The sequence below is a fragment of the Gobio gobio genome, assembly GCF_949357685.1.
Source record: "Gobio gobio genome assembly, chromosome: 18".
NCBI classification, from domain to species: Eukaryota; Metazoa; Chordata; class Actinopteri; order Cypriniformes; family Gobionidae; genus Gobio; species Gobio gobio.
The window spans coordinates 13,698,288-13,722,765 of record NC_137111.1 but is presented as its reverse complement, the minus strand read 5'-3'; the positions used below and the strand labels follow the sequence as shown (position 1 = coordinate 13,722,765).

At 38.6% G+C, this 24,478-nt stretch overlaps 1 protein-coding gene across 1 annotated transcript in view; it reads right to left on the bottom strand.

Annotated features, from left to right (window-relative positions):
* mcph1 (microcephalin 1) overlaps positions 1–20,788 on the bottom strand; it is a 151,796-nt gene extending 131,008 nt beyond the window's left edge. Inside the window, exons 1-7 of the mRNA XM_079843157.1 lie at positions 20,636–20,788; positions 20,183–20,245; positions 19,750–19,841; positions 19,548–19,666; positions 17,144–17,231; positions 16,916–17,027; positions 16,689–16,820 (exon numbers count right to left, since the gene is read on the bottom strand). Of these exons, the coding sequence (XP_079699283.1) occupies positions 16,689–16,820; positions 16,916–17,027; positions 17,144–17,231; positions 19,548–19,666; positions 19,750–19,841; positions 20,183–20,219 (580 nt within the window). The 5' untranslated portion in view covers positions 20,220–20,245; positions 20,636–20,788. The remainder of the gene's footprint in view (positions 1–16,688; positions 16,821–16,915; positions 17,028–17,143; positions 17,232–19,547; positions 19,667–19,749; positions 19,842–20,182; positions 20,246–20,635) is intronic.
* Positions 20,789–24,478: the final 3,690 nt, after the last annotated feature.

Sequence of the window (24,478 nt, the reverse complement as noted above, 5' to 3'; positions counted from 1 at the left end):
TGAATTAAATACAACATTTTATTTAAATTATCAGTTATATTTAATACATACGCAACAGCGTAACACATTTGATTTGTAATAAACAAATAGATTTGATCTTGGTGTTGAACACTACAGCCTTCGCAGCTCTGCTGCCTTGGTTGCAATTTTTTCGCCCAGGCTCTCAAGTTCTGTCAACTTCTGCTTGTAGCTTCTTCTCAACGCGTTTGACTTTGACTAGGAGGACGTCCCAGGGTTAGGAAGCTTTTTGGTGCTAACAGCCTCAACATACTTCATCATGTCTGGCCAGATGACAAGGGCGATGTCCACAAAAAGGCAAAGCGAAGATTTTGGACTTTGTGAGATTACAGAAATCCTCCCTTCTTGCTGGCACATTGTGAAAAATTGTATGCAGAGCTCTTAGGAACTTCTCCATATGCCAGTCGGTGAATCCACATTTGACAGCATTATGGAGAGTATGCAGGCCACAACTCCCCACCACTGCCAGCTGAGCACCCCCAAAATGCTCTGCATGCTCCTGCTGCAACATCTCAAAAAAACGCCAATTAACATTGGGTCCATCCATAGACACAGAGACCATCTTCCTCAAGTCAAGGTCACATACACACTCCTAAAAGACATGAAAAGCACATTTTAAACAAAGACATTATATAGCCTACATAATAGCTAGTGTGATGGAGGTTGGGGCCTCAAGGTTAAAGGGTTCTGTCTGAGTGGTGAGATACAGGTTCAGACATGCAAACTCACAACTGGTGAAAATGGTGACATGTTTACGAAGTAATTTGTTGTAGGGGGGTCTGGGGAATTATCCCCCATGAGACAATTTTTATGATTTAAACATGTAAATGAAGCATTCTGGTGCTTTCTGACAAGAAAACATTGTGCTTCAAGACATTTCCTTCAAGTAAAAAAATAAACAATAAAACCAATAATTAAAATTTTTTGATATCATATTAATTAAGTTGGGGCCTATCAAGTACAGTACATAACAAGAAAAAAATCTCTCACTGTAAAGTAAACCATAAGGAACCCCAGATGGTACATCATTCTAATATTAAAGGTTAAAAAATATTTATTTGTAAGCTACTTCCATTTAATCACACATAAGGAAGTTTTTATAATAATGTTACAATACATTTTTTATGACATAATATGTTTCTACTTTTTAAATAATGTCTGTCATAAATAAATCAAATTTATTTTGAAGCAATATTCTTCAGACTTTACATACTTAAATCTGCATAATTGTCATTTTTACACCAGGGCGTTATGTACTTTTATAAGGACAGTTTTTAAACCTTACTATATATATGCACTCTCTTTCCTGTCAAATTCTTACATTTGATCAAATTCAGTTTTAATAAGGCTGCCGTTATCAATCAAATTAAGTCATTTACACTGCAAAATTGCAACTGTAATAAATAATTTTATGAGATTGTTTTTTTTTATCATTTGTTTAAACATCAATGATGCCTTTAAACAATAAACCAATTGGTGGCAGCAAGTGACCGTCTTAATAAATGAATCATTGAGTCATTCATTAAAACGATTTGTTCAAAATGCTGAATCATTCAATAACAAAACACAGCACTTTAGTGTTGCTTTTCTTTTGTAACTATTTTCGTCGTTGAAATAGAACAAAACGATATTGCGTCTAAATTGTAAGTGACTACATATTAGCTAGGCTACTTGTTTATTAAACTATACATTCAATGTAACATTTGCAATCGTGATATTATAGAACAGCTCACTTGCTCGTGTTATGTTACTTTACTATATCATATATTATTTATAAATTAAAAAAACTCAACATTTTTAAAATTCATAATAAAAACTTACTTTGAAATGTTTGAGCAAGTCCACCGCCGTTGCATGCCCCATGAACTGCGAGCCGAAGTATCGTGACTGGACGTGGTCTTCCACCCAGTAGCGAATATGAAGGTCCAACTGCTTACTTTTCGTCATCTTATTGAGTCGGCCACGGGTCCCACACACGAGCACACCGACGGGCACGGGTCCGGTTCACCGGGAGCCGCTTTAAACCCCGTGAGGTGAAGCACGAGCAGCGCGAGGCTCACAGCGCGAGCGGGCTGCGGCATTCTCACCCGCAACAACAAAAAATAATTTAAAAAAAGTAACCATAGTAACGGGTGCACGAGCTTTCGCGCTTACTGCTATGACGTTGAGCGCGATGTGCACTCAACATTACGCTGCATGAATTTTTAATTATCCCACACTAGTAACAGTTCATTTTGTTACGGTATGAACTTAATCCTAGGAAGAGTTAAAAAAAATAAAATAAAAAATAAGACCTTTGTAACGAAATCCAAGACTTTGAATACCAAATTCAAGGCTATTAAGGCCTTGATTTTAGATTATCAAATTTAAGACTTTTTCAATGCTTTTAAGACCCCGCGGGTACCCTGCATTCAGATGGTAGAGTCAGAATTTGGCGTAAACAGAATGAGAACATGGATCCATCATGCCTTGTTACCACTGTGCAGGCTGGTGGTGGTGGTGTAATGGTGTGGGGGATGTTTTCTTGGCACACTTTAGGTCCCTTAGTGCCAATTGGGCATCGTTTAAATGCCACGGCCTACCTGAGCATTGTTTCTGACCATGTCCATCCCTTTATCACCACCATGTACCCATCCTCTGATGGCTACTTCCAGCAGGATAATGCACCATGTCACAAAGCTCGAATCATTTCAAATTGGTTTCTTGAACATGACAATGAGTTAATTGTACTAAAATGGCCCCCACAGTCACCAGATCTCAACCCAATAGAGCATCTTTGGGATGTGGTGGAACGGGAGCTTCGTGCCCTGGATGTGCATCCCACAAATCTCCATCAACTGCAAGACGCTATCCTATCAATATGGGCCAACATTTCTAAAGAATGCTCTCAGCACCTTGTTGAATCAATGCCACGTAGAATTAAGGCAGTTCTGAAGGCGAAAAGGGGTCAAACACAGTATTAGTATGGTGTTCCTAATAATCCTTTAGGTGAGTGTATATTTAGTGAAAGAGTTGATTTTTCTATTGAATAAAATTCTGTGGACACTGAATGACTGCCTGAGGTAAATGTGATGCTACAAGATTAACTACAAGATGCTACAAGATTAACGGAATGCATAGCTGATATAAAACATTGGATGACCAGTAATTTCCTGCAACTCAATTCAGAAAAAAATGAATTTTTAATTATTGGACAAAAAAAGCTCCACAAGTAGTAACCTAGAATACTGTCTAACACTTGATGGCTGCTCAAGTCCTCGTCGTCAGTGAGGAACCTGGGTGTGCTCTTTGATTCCAAGCTCTCATTTGAAAGCCACGTTTCTAGCATCTGTAAAACTGCATTTTGCCATCTTAAAAATATATCTAAATTATGGCACATGCTCTCAATGCAAAATGCTGAACAGTTAGTTCATGCGTTCATGACCTCAAGGCTAGATTATTGTAATGCTCTACTGGGTGGTTGCCCTGCTTGCTTAATAAACAAACTCCAGCTGGTCCAAAGCACAGCAGCTCGAGTTCTTACTAGAACCAGGAAGTATGACCATATTAGCCCAGTTCTGTCAACACTGGCTCCCTATTAAGCATTGCATACATTTTAAAAACTTGCTTATTACTTACATAGCACTTAATGGTTTAGCTCCCCAGTACTTAAGCGAGCTCTTAACACATTATACTCCATCACGTCTACTGCGGTCTCAAAATTCTGGCCAGTTGATAATACCGAGAATATCGAAATCAACTGCAGGCGGTCGATCCTTTTTCTATTTAGCACCCAAACTCTGGAACAGTCTTCCTAACATTGTACGGGAAGCAGACACACTCTGTCAGTTTAAATCTAGACTAAAAACACATCTCTTTACTATGGCATACACACTTTTTCAATTAAATGATTGTTAGGCTGCATTAACTAGGTCAGCCGGGAACACTTCCCATAACACCCGATGTACTCGTTACATCATCAGAAGAATGGCATCTACGCTAGGGCTGAACGATACATCGAATTTTCATTGTCATCGCGATATGAACTTGCGCAATGAACACATCGCAACAGACAGCCTGACATGATGAATAAGGGAAAACAGTTTATTACATGCGCCAATCTGAATAACGTATTCTGAATACTTGGATTACTTCCACATTGAATTGCATTTATAAGTGTAGGAATGCGGCCATTAAATCCTGCTTACTAAACATATATTATAAAATATTTAGCTAACGTCAAACGGGGCCAACGGCTCGGGCTAGTAAATCAGCACATAGGAGAATGTAAAGTTGCACGTCAACTAAGCAGCACTGGCGGTGGTCAGCCAAAACACTTTTGTTTTTTTGTAGGTGAAGCTGTTTTACGTGAATATTATGACACGAGTGAAACACAAAGCTTTATTTACAAAATAAATAATAGGTTCGCAATTAAATGTTACATCGCAGCCATGGAAACATGGATTCATGCCGAACGAGAGAGGACGTTTTTTTTGTGGTGAGCCAAATTTAAGTTTGCTTGCGTTTTGCGATCTGGTCACACGATTTTCCACGAATTTAACAATAGGCTTACTCCATTTTATTCTACTGGACATGGAATCTCTTATTTATTTTCCCAAATCCTCATTTACGTTTCTCACAGGGGATTAAACGTTTCTTCCTTGTTTGATTTATTTGGGAGTAGGCTACATTCACATCATTTACTGTGGTAAAGTAGAAAACGGAGTAGGACAGATAAATTTTACTTAAAAATTCACTTTATTTAACACAGTTTGTGCTTGCAATTAGACTTGGTCGGGTTTTTGTGTATAGCGCATTTCATACACGCCAGAGATTTTTAGTTTCACTTTCTCTCACATCGCATAATCAAACAAAGCCTAAGTTCTTGACCATTGCGGAAGATAATTTCGTTCTTCACATTTAACTACAAGTAGCCTATCAGTTTTGGAACATCAGGAGAAAACATGAAGATATTAGAAAACGAGGCTTCTTTCCTGCTCGTGTCATCCCTTTCAGCCCAAAGAGGCATAAGACGCACGTCTGTGGGGAAATATAAACAAATCTTTTCTTTAACTAATATTTAACTTATATTATTTATATTTCCATTATATACAGATATTTATTTAAATATTTTCCAGGCAGTAGTTTCACTGACGGAAGTAGGCCTACTAAAATAAAGTTTGAGCCTTGTTTATATTTTCAAAATGAAAATGAAACGTTTTGGGAGTTCATTTTAGTCCATCCTGAAGTCCGTTTTGCAGAGATGGACTAAAAATGAACTCCCAAAACGTACTGCCAGATTCTGGAAGATGAATTCTTCAAACAGTGGTACTAGAGGATGTGGTGCTGGTCCTTCAAGAGTCACTCTCAACCTATCTGTCCATAAAGCCTATAAAAAAACCTTCTTCATGTATTTTACAACACTTCAGCTTGTGATTCTTATCTAGTGGGCGTCATTTTTTTAGGATTCTTTACCTAACTGAAGTCTCTGAGATCCTGACACCTTGCACTTCTGGAGACTCCAGGTAGGTTGCAGCTTTGGAAAATGGTGGCGCTGGAGACTAAAGGGTTCCTGATGGTTTCACCCTTAATTCTTCACCTTAATTCTTAATTCTTTTTCAGTTAACAGGTGTCTTTTCTTCACCACCTGTTTTTGTCAGATCCTGCTGACCCAACGAGCATTTCACGGTCCAATGGTCATGCCTTAACTGCAATGTCTAGTATTGCATTAGTATTGCATCCTTCTCATGGGCATTTAATACTTTTTGACTTTTCAGTCAGAGTTAAATCTCTTTTTTGGCTCAATTTATCTGTAAAAGAAAACATGCCTAATAATTCTGCACACCTGAATATAAGGTGATTTTCATTTCCAGCCTTCATGAACAATTATATATCACTTATACATTATTAAATACTAAATCAATAGTAGTTATTAGGATTACTGTGGTTTGGAATTGGTCAAATGTGCCTGGAAAAAAAATATGATCAGAAAATCAACGTGCCTAATAATTCTGCACTCCCTGTATATAAAAAGGTGTGCGTGCGTAGCCGCCACCCCCAACCACCGCGCCACTGCACAGTTGCAACGCTGTGTTATATTTCGTTCTCCCTTCTCTTTCTTTAATATGAAATGCTGTTTTAATTTCCAAGATAGAAACGTTTTATTGCCCTGGCTCTGTTGTTCTGGCTCCATCTCTACCTCTTGCTCCCGCTGCTCCTCTTCCGACTCCATTGTGACTGATCACGCAAACCGTTTTCATATTGAGGCTTCTGAGAAATGCATTGAGTTGCCTTAATTTATTTGGAGAGTAACAATACTTCTCTATTTAATGAGTTTATTTAATGTTATCCATTGATTTCAACAATGTAACTGTATTCTAAATATCAACTAGGTATTTAAATTGTAACTGTAACGGAATACAGTTACTCATAATATGTATTCTAATACGTAATGCCGGTACATGTATTCCGTTACTGCCCAACACTGAACATGACCTATTACTATAGCTAACATTCACATTTGAATATTTATCGCAAGTAATATCGTCATCGCAATATTAAACAATGTTATCGCACATCGCAGCTTTTCCTCGTATCGTGCAGCCCTAATCTACGCTAATGATAGTCTCTCTGTTTTATCCCGAGTTCTACTGGATCCAGGCCGTATCCAGATCAGATGCTGGACCTGCGCCCAGACATGACCAACGCATAACCCTGAAGTGTCTGCAGAGGCCGTGTCAATTAGATTCCCCCTGAAATTACCTCATCGACACGGCATCCTCAATAAACCTGTCTCTGGCGTGATGACTCCGATTGTTTGAATATTACAATTTAATAATTGTTAAATCGATATGTCATCCTCAATAAACCCGTCTCTGGCGTGATGACTCCGATCTTTCGAATATTGCACTTTAATAATTGTTTCATCAATACGGCATCCTCAATAAACCCGTCTCCGGCATGATGACTCCGATCTTTCGAATATTGCAATATAATAATTGTTTAATCAATACGGCATCCTTAATAAACCCGTCTCCGGCGTGATGACTCCAATATTTTGATTAGTGATGCACCGATATGAAAATTCTGGGCCGAAACCGAAACTTTAGGATGCACTTGGCCAAAAACCGAAACTGAAGCGAAAATGGCTTCTTTTAAAACGTATACTAATATATATATATATATGGGGAGAACTTGCAAAATAGCAGGGTGTTCAAATAGGTGTTCAAATACTTATACAAAAACTTATTATCCTCACTGTATATATATATATACAGTCTGAAATGGTCATCGTAGGTGCATGTCCACTGTGAGAGACATAATCTAAAAAAAAAATCCAGAAATCACAATGTATGATTTTTTAACCATTTATTTGTATGATACAGCTGCAAATAAGTATTTGAACACCTCTCTATCAGCTAAAATTCTGACCCTCAAAGACCTGTTAGTCTGCCTTTAAAATGTCCACCTCCACTCCATTTATTATCCTAAATTAGATGCACCTGTTTGAGGTCGTTAGCTGCATAAAGACACCTGTCCACCCCATACAATCAGTAAGAATCCAACAACTAACATGGCCAAGACCAAAGAGCTGTCCAAAGACACTAGAGACAAAATTGTACACCTCCACAGAGGCTGGAAAGGGCTACGGGGAAATTGCCAAGCAGCTTGGTGAAAAAAAGGTCCACTGTTGGAGCAATCATTCGAAAATGGAAGAAGCTAAACATGACTGTCAATCTCCCTCGGACTGGGGCTCCATGCAAGATCTCACCTCGTGGGGTCTCAATGATCCTAAGAAAGGTGAGAAATCAGCCCAGAACTACACGGGAGGAGCTGGTCAATGACCTGAAAAGAGCTGGGACTAGTGCTGGGCGGTATACCGGTTCATACCGAATACCGGTATTTATTTTTGTTATGATATGAATTTTGATGATACCGCAATACCGGTATATGTCGCTTAAACAACGTTCGGAACGCAGCGCAGCGCGTCATTGTTTGAGAGGGGACCCATTTCATTGTTGCACTATACTGGTGAGAGCAGTCAGAGCACGGCATTACAGCCTATGACTGAATCCGAAATCGCCCCCTATACCCTCATTCACTATTCCCTATGTTATCACTTTATTTGAAGGAGTGAATGAAAACGAGTGCGTGAAGTCGGACAACCGTTGTGTGTACATCGGCTGTACACTCTATTTTATTGCGGTGCGATGTGGGATTGAACGAGTGCACTCAATAACGTCCACTATGGTTTCGGACACCACTACAAAGCGCTGTCCCCTCCAAATAATGCCCTATTTGAGGTTATAGGGGGCGATTTCGGATTTAGCCCTTGATTCAGCGGAGAATTTAAACTACACGTGGTGCGCGCAAGAGAGCGGTTTCTGCGCGGAGCGCCGTGATTAGATTAACAGCGTTCTACACATGGATCATATAGCACATATATAGACCGGAGCGAGCGTGTTTAAGTATTTAATGGACATATTTCATATACTCTAGTGCTCTGAACAAGTACCAGAAGCGTGTATGTGCACATATTTCATCACGTCTTCTTCAAATGAAATGTGCACTGATTAGGCTACACTGATACAACCATACATCTAATCACGACCACGATGACACGGATTATTCTGCTATACAAAAGACAATGAATGATGTAAGTTCATAAATAAAAAAAAAAAAAAGTACAAAAAAGTTACAAAAAAGTAACTGCTTTATTCATTCTGTGTTAAACTGATGTGACATTCGTTCAGAGAGTGCTCTTAAATGTATTGCAAATATCCGCGTTTCTCCCTCGTTTTGTCAGTTTGTTGTTATATAGGGTTAGATTTTTAAAATGCTTAAGGTGCCCTCAACTCTTTTAATATTCATGTGCCTGTAATGTGTTGCGGGTCTGTGTTTTATTGTCTCTCCATAGCATCATTTTGTGGGACTTTGCAAACCTGTATTAACTCCTAGTGTGGAGATTTTCTACAATATTCACTCATCATGACAGTAAAACAGGGCATTCCAGTCAATCTACTGCAGTATTTCCTCTCTCAATCAGTAGAAAATGTGGTTAACACCGGTCATGCATATGGGAAAAAAATACCGTCATATACCGTGAAACCGATATAATTTAGAAAAATACCGTGATATACATTTTTGGTCATACCGCCCAGCACTAGCTGGGACCACCGTTTCCAAGGTTACTGTTGGTAATACACTAAGACGTCATTGTTTGAAATCATGCACGGCACGGAAGGTTCCCCTGCTTAAACCAGCACATGTCCAGGCCCGTCTTAAGTTTGCCAATGACCATTTGGATGATCCAGAGGAGTCATGCGAGAAAGTCATGTGGTCAGATGAGACCAAAATAGAACTTTTTGGTCATAATTCCACTAAACGTGTTTGGAGGAAGAAGAATGATGAGTACCATCCCAAGAACACCATCCCTACTGTGAAGCATGGGGGTGGTAGCATCATGCTTTGGGGGTGTTTTTCTGCACATGGGACAGGGCGACTGCACTGTATTAAGGAGAGGATGACCGGGGCCATGTATTGCCAGAATTTGGGTAACAACCTCCTTCCCTCAGTTAGAGCATTGAAGATGGGTCGAGGCTGGGTCTTCCAACATGACAATGACCCGAAGCACACAGCCAGGATAACCAAGGAGTGGCTCTGTAAGAAGCATATCAAGGTTCTGGCGTGGCCTAGCCAGTCTCCAGACCTAAACCCAATTGAGAATCTTTGGAGGGAGCTCAAACTCCGTGTTTCTCAGCGACAGGCCAGAAACCTGACTGATCTAGAGAAGATCTGTGTGGAGTAGTGGGCCAAAATCCCCCCTGCAGTGTGTGCAAACCTGGTGAAAAACTACAGGAAACGTTTGACCTCTGTAATTGCAAACAAAGGCTACAGTACCAAATATTAACATTGATTTTCTCAGGTGTTCAAATACTTATTTGCAGCTGTATCATACAAATAAATAGTTAAAAAATCATACATTGTGATTTCTGGATTTTTTTTTTTTTATAGATTATGTCTCTCACAGTGGACATGCACCTACGATGACAATTTCAGACCCCTCCATGATTTCTAAGTGGGAGAACTTGCAAAATAGCAGGGTGTTCAAATACTTATTTTCCTCACTGTATATATATATATATAACATGTGTTTGTATATAAATAATTGCTTGAATTTAATGGATCTGAAATGAAAAAAAAAAATCCAAGGAACCAATAGAATAATCAAACTTTTATTAAGTTACATAACAAAACCTAAAATATTTTTAACAATAAATATAAATAATAATACCAAATAGGCCTAATATTATTCTTAAAGTTTTATGTTCCATCAAATAAAATAGTTTTTTAACAGTTGTGCAAAAAAAGATCCACAATTATCTGAATAACTGCACACAAAACACATGGTTCACAGAATGGTTCTCATTAAGAACATGAGATGCTGCACTGAATAGTCTCTCACTGTTCTCATATGTGTTTTTTTGGCAGGGTTGCCTGCTAAAATTCGCATTCCTGGGTCTAAATATCACATAATTGGGGTCGCTTCAACCCGCGGACATGGAAAAACATCCCGCGGGAAAACCGTGGACTTGGCAACACTGCTTGGGGCAGATAAATACCTGCCAGCAATCCGCGCAAGCAATGGAAAGCGGCCTTCGTTCGCGCACCAGTAGTCAAGGGGATTGTCGCTTCTGGCAATGGGTAGTTCAGCTGGATATGTCTCTATTAGTTCTCATACTGCTGACATGCTTAATCTTTGATAGGCAGACGCGTCGTGTGATAACCGCTCGACCGTGAGTGAAACCTAAGCGCTTGCGCACGGATGGGAGGGGCGGGTGACATTAATTTTTTCGGTTTACGTTTTCGGCTGTTTTTTTTATTTCGGCGCCAAACCGATAATGCCATTTTCGGCCGAACCCCTAATTTTGATTATTCCTATTTAATAATTATTTAATCGACACATCATCCTCAATAAACCCATCTCCGGCGTGCTGCCTCCAATCTTTCGAATATTCCGATCTATTATGACCTCTGACCTGTAAAGTTGCCAGAATAATAATCATACGCTGTTTGTTAATTGGCCAGAGGAGAACTGGCACCCCGACCTAGCCTGGTTTCTCCCAAGGTTTATTTTTCTCCATTAGGTCACCTAATGGGGTTTTGGTTTCCTTGCCACTGTTGCCTCAGGCTTGGCTTGCTCAGTTGGGGACACTAAATTTTTCAACTAAATTAGGGCTGTGCGATATTGAAGAAAAATGCGATATGCGATATCCTTGTAAAATAATGCGATATTCGATATGATACAATATTGCTTTAAGTGTGTAAAATCGATTTCTTTTCCCAACTGATATCTTTCACTTAAAGCATAACCGACTCTGTTTACATGAGTACTCATCAAGACACCAATTTTGACATAACTGTGTGTGTATTTGAGAGTTCGAGTCTGTAACAAGACAAGAAAAAAAGAACTGCTGTGGCGCACTTTTCGGTGTGTGTGTCAGACAGCACGAGACTGCAAGGAGTTGTTTTTTGCAAGATATTGCATTTAATAACTAATTTTAACATCAAGCAAGTCACATAAGTAACAGTCGTATGCCCAGTCTATTCTCTGCTATATGCATCAACCTAAAATGTACACTTTCAACAATGTTGAAGTACACTCTAAAAAATGCTGGGTTGTTTTTTCAACCCAAACGCTGGGTGGAGACTGCTGGGTAAGAATGCTGGGTTGATTTAACCCAATTTGGGTTGAAAGGTTCTTAACCTGGGAACGCGGACGTTAAAGAGAGCATGCACGTCACGTAACAACACGGACGACACCAGTGCGAGAAGCAGCCATTTTCTCAGCGTCTTCAGATGGAAACGAGTGAAAGACGGTTTATGGTAAGTAAAGACAAAAAAAATCAAGTCATTATCAATTGTTTTTGTATAAAAGAGTATTTTGAGATTTATTTGAAGGCGAAAAAAGTCAGAAAAGAGCTTTAAATGGAAGTATTCGCGGTTTTGCCTCATTCGCCTCAAGTCTCAACGGACTCTTTTATTGAACTGAAGAGACACTTTTAATATAGTGGGTTTCTTATGTCTTATTTATGTTTTTTTGAAGTCTGTTAACCCTCTCGAGTCGGCCGTCGCGCCGGCGCGATCGGCTCGCTTTTTTTCTTATCAGTGCTAAAAAATATTAAATAACTCTGTCGTTTTTTATCATTCAGGCAAGTGTTATACACAGGGCTCCAGAGTGCGACTAAATGGTCGCATTTTGCGGCAAAAATTTGAGAGTGTGCGACTGAATTTTACATCCAGTCGCACATGTGCGACCAGTAAATTTGCCTGCTGTCGGTACTGGAGAAATTAAGAAAATACACTTACTAATTATAATTGATAGACGTTATGTCTGGCAAGTTCTATCTTTGCCAGCCGTTTCTATATGAGATAATATTAAACCATTTGTCCGTGATGCATTTTTGCCATTCGCAATCCAGAAGAGAGAGAAAGCGAGCTCTCTCTCTCTCACGTGGAGCTACAGCAACACAACACCACAGTCAGCTTAAAGGTCCCATGGCATGAAATTTTCATTTTATGAGGTATTTCAACATTAATATGAGTTCCCCTAGCCTGAATATTGTCCCCAAGTGGATAGAAATGTTGATCGGTGTAAACCCGAGTTCTGGCTGTCTCTCTCTGCCTTTGAGAAAATGACAGGCCAGACGAGCCAATCCTGAAGTCTCCTGGTTTGACGTCCAAGCAGGAGCGGTTTCCTCCCTTTCCCCCGCCCAGAGAATCTGCCACACCCATGCAAACACTCGAGATCATTAACGTTACTTGTGAACGAGTGAACACTGGCAGTTTCTCAGTGTTTGGATGTACAAATGAAAACAGAAGTCTTTCTTCAGTTCCTTCTGATCTGTGATCATTGATTTCTTATGTGTAGCTTATTATTTATTATTTGTGGACACGCAGCGGCTTCTCTCTCTCCAGACAGAGCGGTGTTTTCGTGTTTTCTATCTTGTGAGTCAGTGTTTTTGTACGTCCTTGTCGCGTCTATCTGTTCTAAAATGTGCATACAGTCTTTTCTGTTTAACATCAGCAGTCACATCTTTAGAGATAAACTTCACGCACGCCGAAGCTCGGCCTCCAACATCCCCGACCCCCAGTACTGCATCTGGCCCACAGCGGAGGCACCAAACGCGGCGTGAGATTAAGCAGAAGGAGGGTAATGGTGCGTTCACACCGGACGCGATTCGCGCGAGTGATTTACATGTTAAGTCAATGCAGAGACGCGAAATGGCATTCTGCGGCGCGATTCGCGCGAATGAGGCGGCGCGAAGGACGCGAATTGAGCGTTTTGAACGCGCGAATCGTGTGAATCGCGCGAAACGCTCAAGTTGAAAAATCTGAACTTTGGCGGATATTTCGCGCCGCGTTAACCAATCAGGAGCTTGCTCTAGTATTGACAACAATGAGGAGAAAATCTGTATATTAATATCTGGTTCAGACAATATGATTATCACTATGATACCATTAAATGACATGAAACATTCATTTTCGATTTTGGCTTCCAAGAATTATAAAAAAGATGGTATGAGGTAAAACTATTCCTATAGCCATGTTCGTCGAGCTCATCCTTCCTTCCCTTCACAGCCTTGCGCTGTCATTTCTCCTTAAACCTAAACTAAACGTCAGATTCAGTGATTGTTGTAAACTGCAGTCTCTACTGTTGCCAAACTGCGGGATGTGTTTGATAATAAAGAGCTATTAAATGCACAATAATCCGCGCAAGAGACGCTTGTTTCCAACTTCAAGGCGGCTTATGTGTGTGTGCTGCGAAATGGACCGGCTTGCACTTAATATTTTAGGCTTCGTGTGCGCGTCTAAACCATCAAATACACAACAAATAGCCTGTGTCAAAATGACCGGATTGGAGAGTAGTTATTTTAACAGTTTAGATCTTAAATGGGCGTAAATAGTTTGGAGAAATAGGAGAATATGATATTATTAGTTCTACATTCGATCGGTCTTAAAGGGGCAGCGTCTAATAAACCTGCTGACGATTGAGCCATTAATTCGAATCGAACAAAAGGCAAATAGAAAATATTCACATCTCTTAAATTAATAACTTTAGCTTTTTTTTAGGAGTGGGCCAAAATCCCTCCTGCAGTGTGTGCAAACCTGGTGAAAAACTACAGGAAACGTTTGACCTCTGTAATTGCAAACGAAGGCTACTGTACCAAATATTAACATTGATTTTCTCAGGTGTTCAAATACTTATTTGCAGCTGTATCATACAAATAAATACTTAAAAAATCATACAAATAAATACTTAAAAAATCATACATTGTGATTTCTGGATTTTTTTTTTTAGATTATGTCTCTCACAGTGGACATGCAGCTACGATGACAATTTCAGACCCCTCCATGATTGCTAAGTGGGAGAACATGCAAAATAGCAGGGTGTTCAAATACTTATTTTCCTCACTGTATCTATATGGTTTCTATGGTATTTGTATGAAAAACAGTAGACCTAGTCTAAAAACATTTAGTATAAATGCACAAATTCTATAGCTCAAATCACAAAAAAAAACTACTATTCCATTACTACTTTAATACATCATTAATAATATAATACAATTCTAAATGAATATCCCACATTTCTGCCACAGTACCAAGGTGCAGTAGTTAGTGTCACAACAGGAAATCCATGGTAAATTATGGATAAGATCGAAAAGCCTTCTGACAGTATCATTGTGCACAGTATTTCTCCTGTTTGTCAGCGCTGTTTAATCTGGCTTTTAAACTAGTTTAAATTACAGAGACATGTGTGTATTTCGTTGAATGCACACGCTTCTCACTGGATCTCACAGCGCTGTTTAGTGATTGCGTGACCGATCAGAGTAAACGGATCTCGTCTAGTGTTTGTGTAAGAAAAATATCCATATTTAAAACTTTATCAAGTAAACTTTCGACCGACCGCCTTCCCTGTTCAATTTATGGAAAAATTGTTGAAAGTTACCCTGCTGATCGAAAGACTAACGCGACCAGGTCCGCTCGTCATGACGTCACGTACGCATCTTGAGTTTCACTTTCACCATTCAACACTTTTCCATGGAATGCGGTCGGTCGAAAGTTTACTTGATAAAGTTAAAAATATGAATATTTTTCTTACACAAATGCGTCGATTGGCTTCAGAAGGCCTTATTAACACCCCGGAGCCAAGTGGAGCACGTTATTTGATGGACAGATGCACTTTTTATGGACTTCAAAAACAGAGCAACAATGAATCATTGTTCTAATGCTTGGATTAGCCTGGACTTTTGTTATATAACTCCGATTTTATTAGTCTGAAAGAAGAATGTCATATACACCTAGGATGACTTGAGGGTGAGTAAATTATGGGCTAATTTTCATTTTTGGGTGAACTAACCCTTTTACCGGAGAGGAGAGGAGATCAGAGCAGCTGATATGGATACTGTTGAAAATGAGTATCGTTTCAGATATTTCAGTATCGATACATAGTGAAATATGGATATTTTTGACAACACTGGCAGGCATACACACAGATTCGAAGACTCGTTCTCTCGCCCCTACAGTGCAATTCGGCTAGGTTTACATCCACGCTAAAATATGAAGGTGAAAGTCATCATAGCTTGCGTAGTATAGACCCAGCTCCCAACCCAACTTTGAAAATAGATTAACGGCGATATTTTTTTTTTATCGCCCGATAAGAGTCTCATGTTAACGCAGCACGTTAACGCCGATAACGGCCCACCACTAATATATATATATATATATATATATATATATATATATATATATATAAATTTGCAAAGATTTCAAACAAACTTTCACGTTGTCATTATGAGGTATTGTTTGTAGAAATTTGAGGAAAATAGTTAATTTAATCCATTATGGAATAAGGCTGTAACATAAAATGGGGGAAAAGTGAATCGCTGTGAATAGTTTCTGGATGCATTGTATACAGGGTGCGATTTGTGAAAAAACAGAGGGGAGGGGGGGGGGGGGGGATTTGAAAGTAAAAAAAAAAAACATGAACCATGGGTATTTTGTGAAGCTGTTAAACTAAATTAACATTTATAGAATAATTATGAACTTTGACGAAACATTATCGGAACATTTCGGCAAAGTCATTTTTTAAATCCATTTTTACATTTCAATTCAGAGTGATTTACATTTATTTAGAGCTTCACTGGGAAGCGCTCATACACATTATAAACATCTACGTTTGAGCAGATTACCTCTGTATCTCTTGTTGGTGTCATACAGATTACATAATCAGAGAATATTTGCTCACATTTCAAACTTTCTATAGACATATTTCTTATCGTGACTGAGGCAAGTAGCCTATAGAAATTTTGGGTAAATTTTTGTGACGGGCAGTTCCCGAAACGACAAAGCGCATATTTGTTTTCTTTATTTTAAAAAAGCATAAAGTTTTGTTGTTATTAAGTGTACATGAATAAAAGTAGGCCTTTTACAGTTTGAATTATGTACTTTTATCTGTATGACCCAACAGAGTATTTTAAGTTATTTCAGCTGTTATGTGAAGAAGAAAAAAATCCAAGTGAACGTGCAGGTGCTTATTTATAAATACTTATTTATAAACTTTAATATTTCATACAAAACATAAAATTCACTAAATATAAATATATTCTCAAAAGGATTTAAGGACATACCAGTGGGTGAGAGATGTTCACGTTGAGCTCTCATTTCTCTCAGTCGCTGAGCCATGCTGTCAGAACGTTTTAAAGAGGGACTGTACACTATTCCGCTTTCCTCATCAATAACGAATGGTGAAGTGTCAGAAACTATTAAAACAAAATCCCAAATGTAAAAAAAACCTCACAAATGTGTTCAATGAAATAAACATGAAATTAATTAAATTAACTTATGCCTTCCTCACCAACAGGGGACGAGGAGATCACGTCTTTCATCATTTTGTCCATTTTTTTTTTCAGTCGCCTGTCATTCTCAGGGGTCTTTACAGGGAAATCTCTAGGCTGCATGCAACGATGCTGCAAAAACAAATCAAACACAAAACAGCAAGTATGGGGTTATTTAATTCTTATTTACCAAGATACAGCAACCAGTCAAAGTAAAAAAAAAAAAGCATGTTCTTTTATTTTCTTACAGTTCTTTTATTCAGAAGATGAGGTTTGGATTCTTCATTCTGAGCAGGAAAAAAATCTTCGTCTACATGTTCATTACTCTCTTTGCATCTGCAAACATGAACAGAATTCGAAAGGCTCATAAAGATTTATTGAGGTCTAGAGACATCTAGAGGCCATCCCAAGAAATGCAGCAACAAAATGCAGCTAACAAAAAACTTAGTCACTATGTCAAGACTGTGTCTTAAGAACTAATTTGACCAACTAGCAATTAGTCAAGATGTAACCAGTCTTACTTTTCTCATTCAAATTAGACTGATCTACCTTTTTATGCAACTGACTTTAAAAGGTCTAACCAGTCTTGAAAAAAATTTGATGACTAACTTTTAAGACTACCCTTGGCGGTTTATGCAACTGGCCCCAGAGAACATGCTGTCATTGCAATACACAAAATTCTGCCCCACAAAGGCATGTCATTCAACTAGATTAGGCAATCAATATGCAAAATTATTGACAATCAGAGTGCATTTTTAAATTGGCTAAAACAAAGGATGAGTTTTGCGTTGAGAAATTTTATATATGTAATTCAAAAATGTTAACAGCACCTTTGAATGCTATAAAAATTGGCCTTTTTAAGACCCTTAAGTTCTTCCCAAAAGTTGGGATGGTTCACACAAAAATGAAAATTCTGTCATTATTTATCCACCTTCATGTCATTCCAAACATATGAATTTTCATTTTTGGATGAACTATCCCTTTACACCATTTTTAAAAGAAAATTATTAACATATTCATTGATGATACGATTGTAGCAATTTTGCCGTCAAAATCCCTTTCAGCCAGGCACTACTTTTTAGACAATTAGTAGTCTAGTTCCACTGGATGTCATGTTTTTAATCTCAAAAAAGTATTGATCGGCGCTTTGGATCTTGAATGATGCCGTTATGTTCCTAATGTTAATGAGATTTGCAAAATTAAAAAAAATTTTTAATGAATGTTAGAGTCAATGTTATGCAGTTTTACAGACAGTCAGGTTATTTCATTGCTTTGAATAAACAATTTAATGCGGTGCATTAAAGGTCCCATTTTTCTATTATTTTATAATGTTTCCTGAGGTGTACTTATATTGTTAGTATGATTTTTACATAAAAAAAATTCATAATTTAGAAATAAAAGGCATTTTTCTATACTGATGTTTGCCCAGTGGCTGAATGCCCGGTTTCAAGGGGCGTGTCTGCTGTGAGACTTCAGTGAAAAGCCCACTGTTGTGATTGGCTGACATCTTTGCATTTGAAATTATTGTTAGATTATGCTGCGGAGGGGGCGTGGTTTAGCGAGGCACTGCACGCACTGCATGTATGAGAGAGAGAGACTGACTGGGCACTCGTGAACCACGGAGAGCTGGAGGAAGTTTTATTGTAACAGACTTCATTGTACTGTATCTTATCATTTGTTTTTGTGTACATTTTTGACATTTCTGTGCATTTAAATAGGTTTTAGGTCTTTATTGTCTGTCTAAATAAGTAGGGACTTTTATTTTGACGGGTGTTGCAGTCTACAGAGCAATATGAAAAAAGAGGGAGCGCTCGTGATTCATCATTCAGTGGGTTTCAGCAGATTTAAAGTATACAGTTTGTTTAGCCCCCCCCCCCCCTGAAAAGACAATAGGTGTGTATGTGCTTGTTTACTGTCATTTGTAATGTATGTTTGTATTGTTATTGATAATGCTATGAGAGAGAGTTTGTGTAAGAGGTGTTTATGCGCACTTTGTTTTGTGTTCAGCTCTTACGGTGATTTTTGGAGATAAACGGTTTCAATAAACTCCTGAAACATCAGTAAAGTCTAGCCATCATTCGGACGGGGTCCGCTACATTTATAGTACGGAGTTGTTGAGAGCGCTGTGCTGTTAGCACAAGCTTATTTGTATCTGAGACTTCTGAATAAACAGTCCCCGTCACATCGACTCTGTCATTGCAGCGTATTTTCTTTCACAAAATGCTTTCACCACAACTGACAGCAAACACGACGTCGACATGAAGCTTTGTGCAGCATAACAGCGTCATTCATTATAACGGCAGTTTGGGCAAGTGTGCAGATACACTCGCGACGTGTGATTGACAGGACATTATGTTCTTTGATAGCTTTCTGTAGTTTAAATTTAATCACTTAAAAAACTGATTTGTTTCATGCTGTTTCATGCCTTTAATAGTTTGCTTATTGCGCCCTCTTGTGGCCTCAGGAGACAAGCCAAAAGCTTTTTTCCTCTAACTTGAAATGATGCCTTTTACATTTGAATATAAATTTGAATAATAGTAATATTTAAGTATAACATTTTAATTGAGCTTTCAGCCATTTTGACAGCTCTACTGCTGGTTTTATTGAGATGAACATGCAGAAGATTAGTTGTGTGTGTGCTACTCATTTTACCTTGCTACCCAGTGGACAGAAACAATCCTTACACCCATTTTCTGGGCCTTCTTCCATGTGGATGGGCGGCCATGTTTGAAGACTACATGGGTCACTTGCTTGTTGAGTGTCTTAGATACCTTAAATTTAAAATGTGTTCATTTATTTTACATTTTAATAAAAATGTCATATATAAAAACAGCTGTCAAAAAAAAGTTATCACCTCTGCACCCATGTCCAACAGCTGCTGGACGAACGGATCAGAGTAATCCTCCATCCTGCTCGCAGACCACACATCAACATACGCCACCACATCTTCAAAGGGAGAAACAGAGCAGTGGATAAACAAATTCAATGCACAAAAAGAGTTTGATTCATAATAATAACCAAGTTATGGCAGTATTGGCAAATTATCACATGTCCAGGAATAAAGATCTTTTGATATATGTGGAGATGTGGCTTTTTGATAGCATGGTATTGATAATGCACTTTTTGAGAGTTGGAAAACCCAAGAACTAGCTAAAACAAAGTGGCTTGGACAATTAATTAACTCTGATTTGATATAATATTACATAAGGCATAACATTTAAAACATGGCTTTAATAATCGTCCTAGGGGACAGAAAATAGGCTAAATTAAGAAATATCCATCAGTACCTTTGAGGAATGCAATTGAAGTGGTTCTTCCTGTCATGACTGATTCTAAAGGTTTCCTTAAAACTGCAAGCCAGACAACAGAAAATAAAACATGATAAACTCAACATGATGCAAACAAAGCAGATAATAAGCATTATAATATGCATCCAGTAAAGGTTTTAACAAAGACACGCATAAGTTCTAACGTTAACTCGTGAGGGTCTCATGAAATCTAACTCAAGATTAGCACACGTCAAAATTGTAAATCAAATAAGGTGGACAAAAATTAGGTAATTCTAAAATGCAAGCATTAAACAACAAAACAAAAGCAAATGCAGATCTCTTTCTAGATCACCCGTAGTGTAACGTTAACTGTTCTTTCAAACAACATTATGTGGTGAAATGCGGGCGATATTAGAGACGGAGAACTTTAAAATCTTTAGTAGGAAACACCAGGCGCTGTTCATAGCTCACCGTGAACGAAGAACAACGCATCAACATTGCGGAATCATCTTTGTTTTTAATTTAACCTCATTGTGCCGTTTATACAGATTTTGTTTTCATTTGACACGGCTGTCGTTTTCGCGGTAATGGTTCGTTTTCTTTTTCGTCTTATTGTTTACTGGTGGTTAGCTCACCAGCTTCTGGTGCATTACCGCCGCCTACTGAATTGGAGTGTAGTGATGATGTTACGTAACGTCCTATGCGTGTATCGAGTAGCCTGTGCAACGCCATACAGGCCATCCTCAGAACTTCTTAGACAGATTTAATATTGATCATAATAATTGTTATTTTTGTGAATCTGAAATTGAAACAACAGTACACTTGTTTTGTGACTGTTAAACAGCAGCGCCTTTTGGTCTGACATGTATGGCTGCTGTGGCTTAAAATTTCAATTAATTAGATTTCTCAGTTCTCTAAAAATGACGTATAACCTTTTGTATAATAATGGAATATATACACATTCTGTTTTTACTAATTAATATTCTCGGTTTGGGAATTTGGAAATGTTATTCATAAATGTAAGTGCCTTAAATCCTGTTTGTTTTTTTGTAAATAATTTAGTATTTTAGGGGAGGAGTCGACCGGGGATGGTTGGAACAAGTTACAAATCACCTGATTTACTCCACACATGCTCTGTTTAGTCCTTATTCCACATGTAAGAAACGTAGAGCCCTGTGGCAAACAGTTCAAATTTTAGACTAGAAAAAAAAAAAAATGTGATGTAAGAAAGTAACTTTTTTTAACTTCCTTTATTTTTGTTATGGTATTTCCTGCTTTGTAGTTAAACTCATCAAAGTTAAATTATGTTTATTGTGTGTCTGTGTAGATATTTTTCATGCAAGTTGTTGGTGCTAATGTTTTGGCTGTTAGGTGAGCTAGTTCATGGCTACAAGACTCTGGGTTAATTGTAACAGCAGGACTCTGGGTTAGTTATAACATAAATTAAGCATGTTACAGCGTACCCCAATTAAATGTATTTATACCTTTTTTATTTCAGTATGCCGGGGGTGACAGGGTCACTGTAGGGTAATGCGCATTTGCTCATTTTATTCATTTTTCGTTACACACATGCACACACATCAATGATGTTAAAAAGCCTGTATTGAATAAAAAACGTTCAACATTTTTTTTTTCATAATCCTTATTTCACAATAACATCTAACATCATACTCCAGGGTCTGTTAAAACTAACCCGGACTAAAAATAAACCCGTCTCAGGCGTGATGACACAGATCGTTCGAATATTCCTATTTAACAATTGTTAAATCGATATGTCATCCTCAATAAACCGTCTCCAGCCTGATGGCTCCGACGTTTTGAATATTGCAATTTAATAATTGTTTAATCAATATGTCATCCTCAATAAAATCGTCTCCGGCGTGTTGCCTCCGATCTTTCGAATATTGCACTTTAATAATTGTTTAATCAATATGGCATCCTCAATAAAACCGTCTCTGGCGTGATGACTCCAATATTTTGAATATTCCTATTTAATAATTATTTAATCGACACATCATCCTCAATAAACCCGTCTCCGGCGTGTTGCCTAAGATCTTTCAAATATTGTGATCTATTATGACCTCTGACCTGTAAAGTTGCCAGTTTTTAAAAAAATATGCTGTTTGTTAATTGGCCAGAGGAGAACTGGCACCCCGACTGAGCCTGGTTTCTCCCAAGGTTTATTTTTCTCCATTAGGTCACCTAATGGGGTTTTGGTTTCCTTGCCACTGGTTTCCTTGCCCAGTTGGGGACAATACATTTTTCAACTAAATATCCAAATAAATCTAATTAGTAGACTAAATTAACCATATAAACTAAATTACTGATCTAATTACTGATCTAATGCCCACATTGTCACTGTATGATAATTGAAATGAGCTAGATAACATCACCGTTTTCTCCGGAACTGCTATACGGCTGAATAAAATTCTGTAGCATTATTTTCCTGTTTAACACTGTGAAGCTGATTTGAAACAATCTGCAGTGTAAAAAGCACTATATAAATAAAGTTGACTTGACTTGACTTGACTATGGTGTAATAATTTCACTTTCGCCCACCCAGGGACGACATTCACATAACCCACAGAGAGATCGCCTTTGTTAGAGAGTTTGGGAATAGTCACACATAAAAACATGATATCAGAGTTTTAAAATCAAACATTTTAAAAAAGAACCATACATCACGGTTGTTTAAACCAATAAGCATTAAGCTGTGTCGTCAGCAAGTCTTTTCCCATCATGATTTTGCTCAGCGTAGTTGGTGGAGAGCAACTGCGCTCGACTCCAGAATCCGACAGATCCACCTTTCGCTCACAAGAGTTTTTTGACATACCGTAAATCCTCTAATATAGGCCCGGGCCTTTATTTTACTCAAGCACATCGCGGTCCAGGCCTTTATTGGAAGGAGGCCAGAATTAGAGGCAGGCCTCAATTTCTATTTGAGCAAATCAAACTACCAGTAGAATGAATAAAAATGAGATTTTGCGTCTATTTCAACCTATAAAATACTAGGTTCATTTATTGAAAACGTACAGTTACCATAACATTATGGTATGCATACAGAATATTAACAACAAATTAATGTTCAGACTAAATTCCAGTGTAGAAATATGGTAACAAAAACGTAGCAAACAGTGCATTTAAACACTGGTTAAACACTTAACCATACACGGTGATACCGGTAATTAGGTTATTGATTCATAACAAAAGGCAACAGACACCTTACCGCTCCAAAGTTTAACCATTCCTGTCTCGTTTGGTTTGAAGTAAAAAAAAAAATCCTCCAATTCTGTTTAATCCTCGTCCTCCTCAGTTTCCTCCTCCTCTTCATCTCTCCCTGTAAACTTCTCATCACTCGCGCCATCCTCTACAACAAGTTCATTATTGTACAGCTCCTCTTCGTCCTCCTCATGTTCCGCTGCGCGTCTGTTCTCATCCTCGCGCAGGCGGGCAGCAGTCAGGGCCTGTCGTCCAGCAGCGCAGGGCTATAAAGAACGATGCATTTTAGTTTGGCCGGTATTGCAAGTCACAGTGGACAGGCTCACTCACGAATGAAATTAATCTAATGGTAGAGAGAGAGCGAGAGAGAGAAAGAGAGAGAGATAGTGATACGTGAGTGCTAATTTCAACACACCTGTCCCTCTCGGAAGCACAGTATGAGGTTGTCCTCACTCCCGTCGGGTTTCACAGACTGCCCACACACTTTGAAGGACTTGATGATCAGGTCCTTGTCCAGCTTGTCCCAAGCAGCGAGAAGACCAGTCCAGTCCACTAGCAGACTGCGAGATGGTGCTTTTAGGTTCCCTCCACTTGTGTATTGCTTGTCTGTATCCCCAGCCATCCACTCGTCATAAGAAGCATGTAGGCTCGCTTTGAAGGGCTGGTTTCACATGACATCGGGGGCTTGGACATACTTAGTGCAGCCTCCTGGGATCACCGATGTGTCAGGGTTCTCCTCTGACAGCTCTGTATGTTTTTTCTTTGTTTAATGTGTCTTTGTTTGTGTTGTGCATGAACACATGGCTTTGTCTTGGTTTGTGTTTGCCATGTGCTCCCTGTGTCCTGCCTCCTTGTTTCCTGTTACCACGCCCCCTTGTTTAGTCCTTGTCTAGTCCTCATTGATTAACTGATTGTGTGCTCACCTGTTCCTTGTCTGAGTGTGCTCACCCTTTCCTCATGTTTTCTGCTCCTTGTTTGTCTGAGTGTGTTCACCTGTTCCTCATGTTCTCTGCTCCTTGTTTGTCTGAGTGTGTTCACCTGTTCCTCTTGTTCTCTGCTCCCTTTATAAGGTGTGTTCTTTCCCTCATGTGGTTG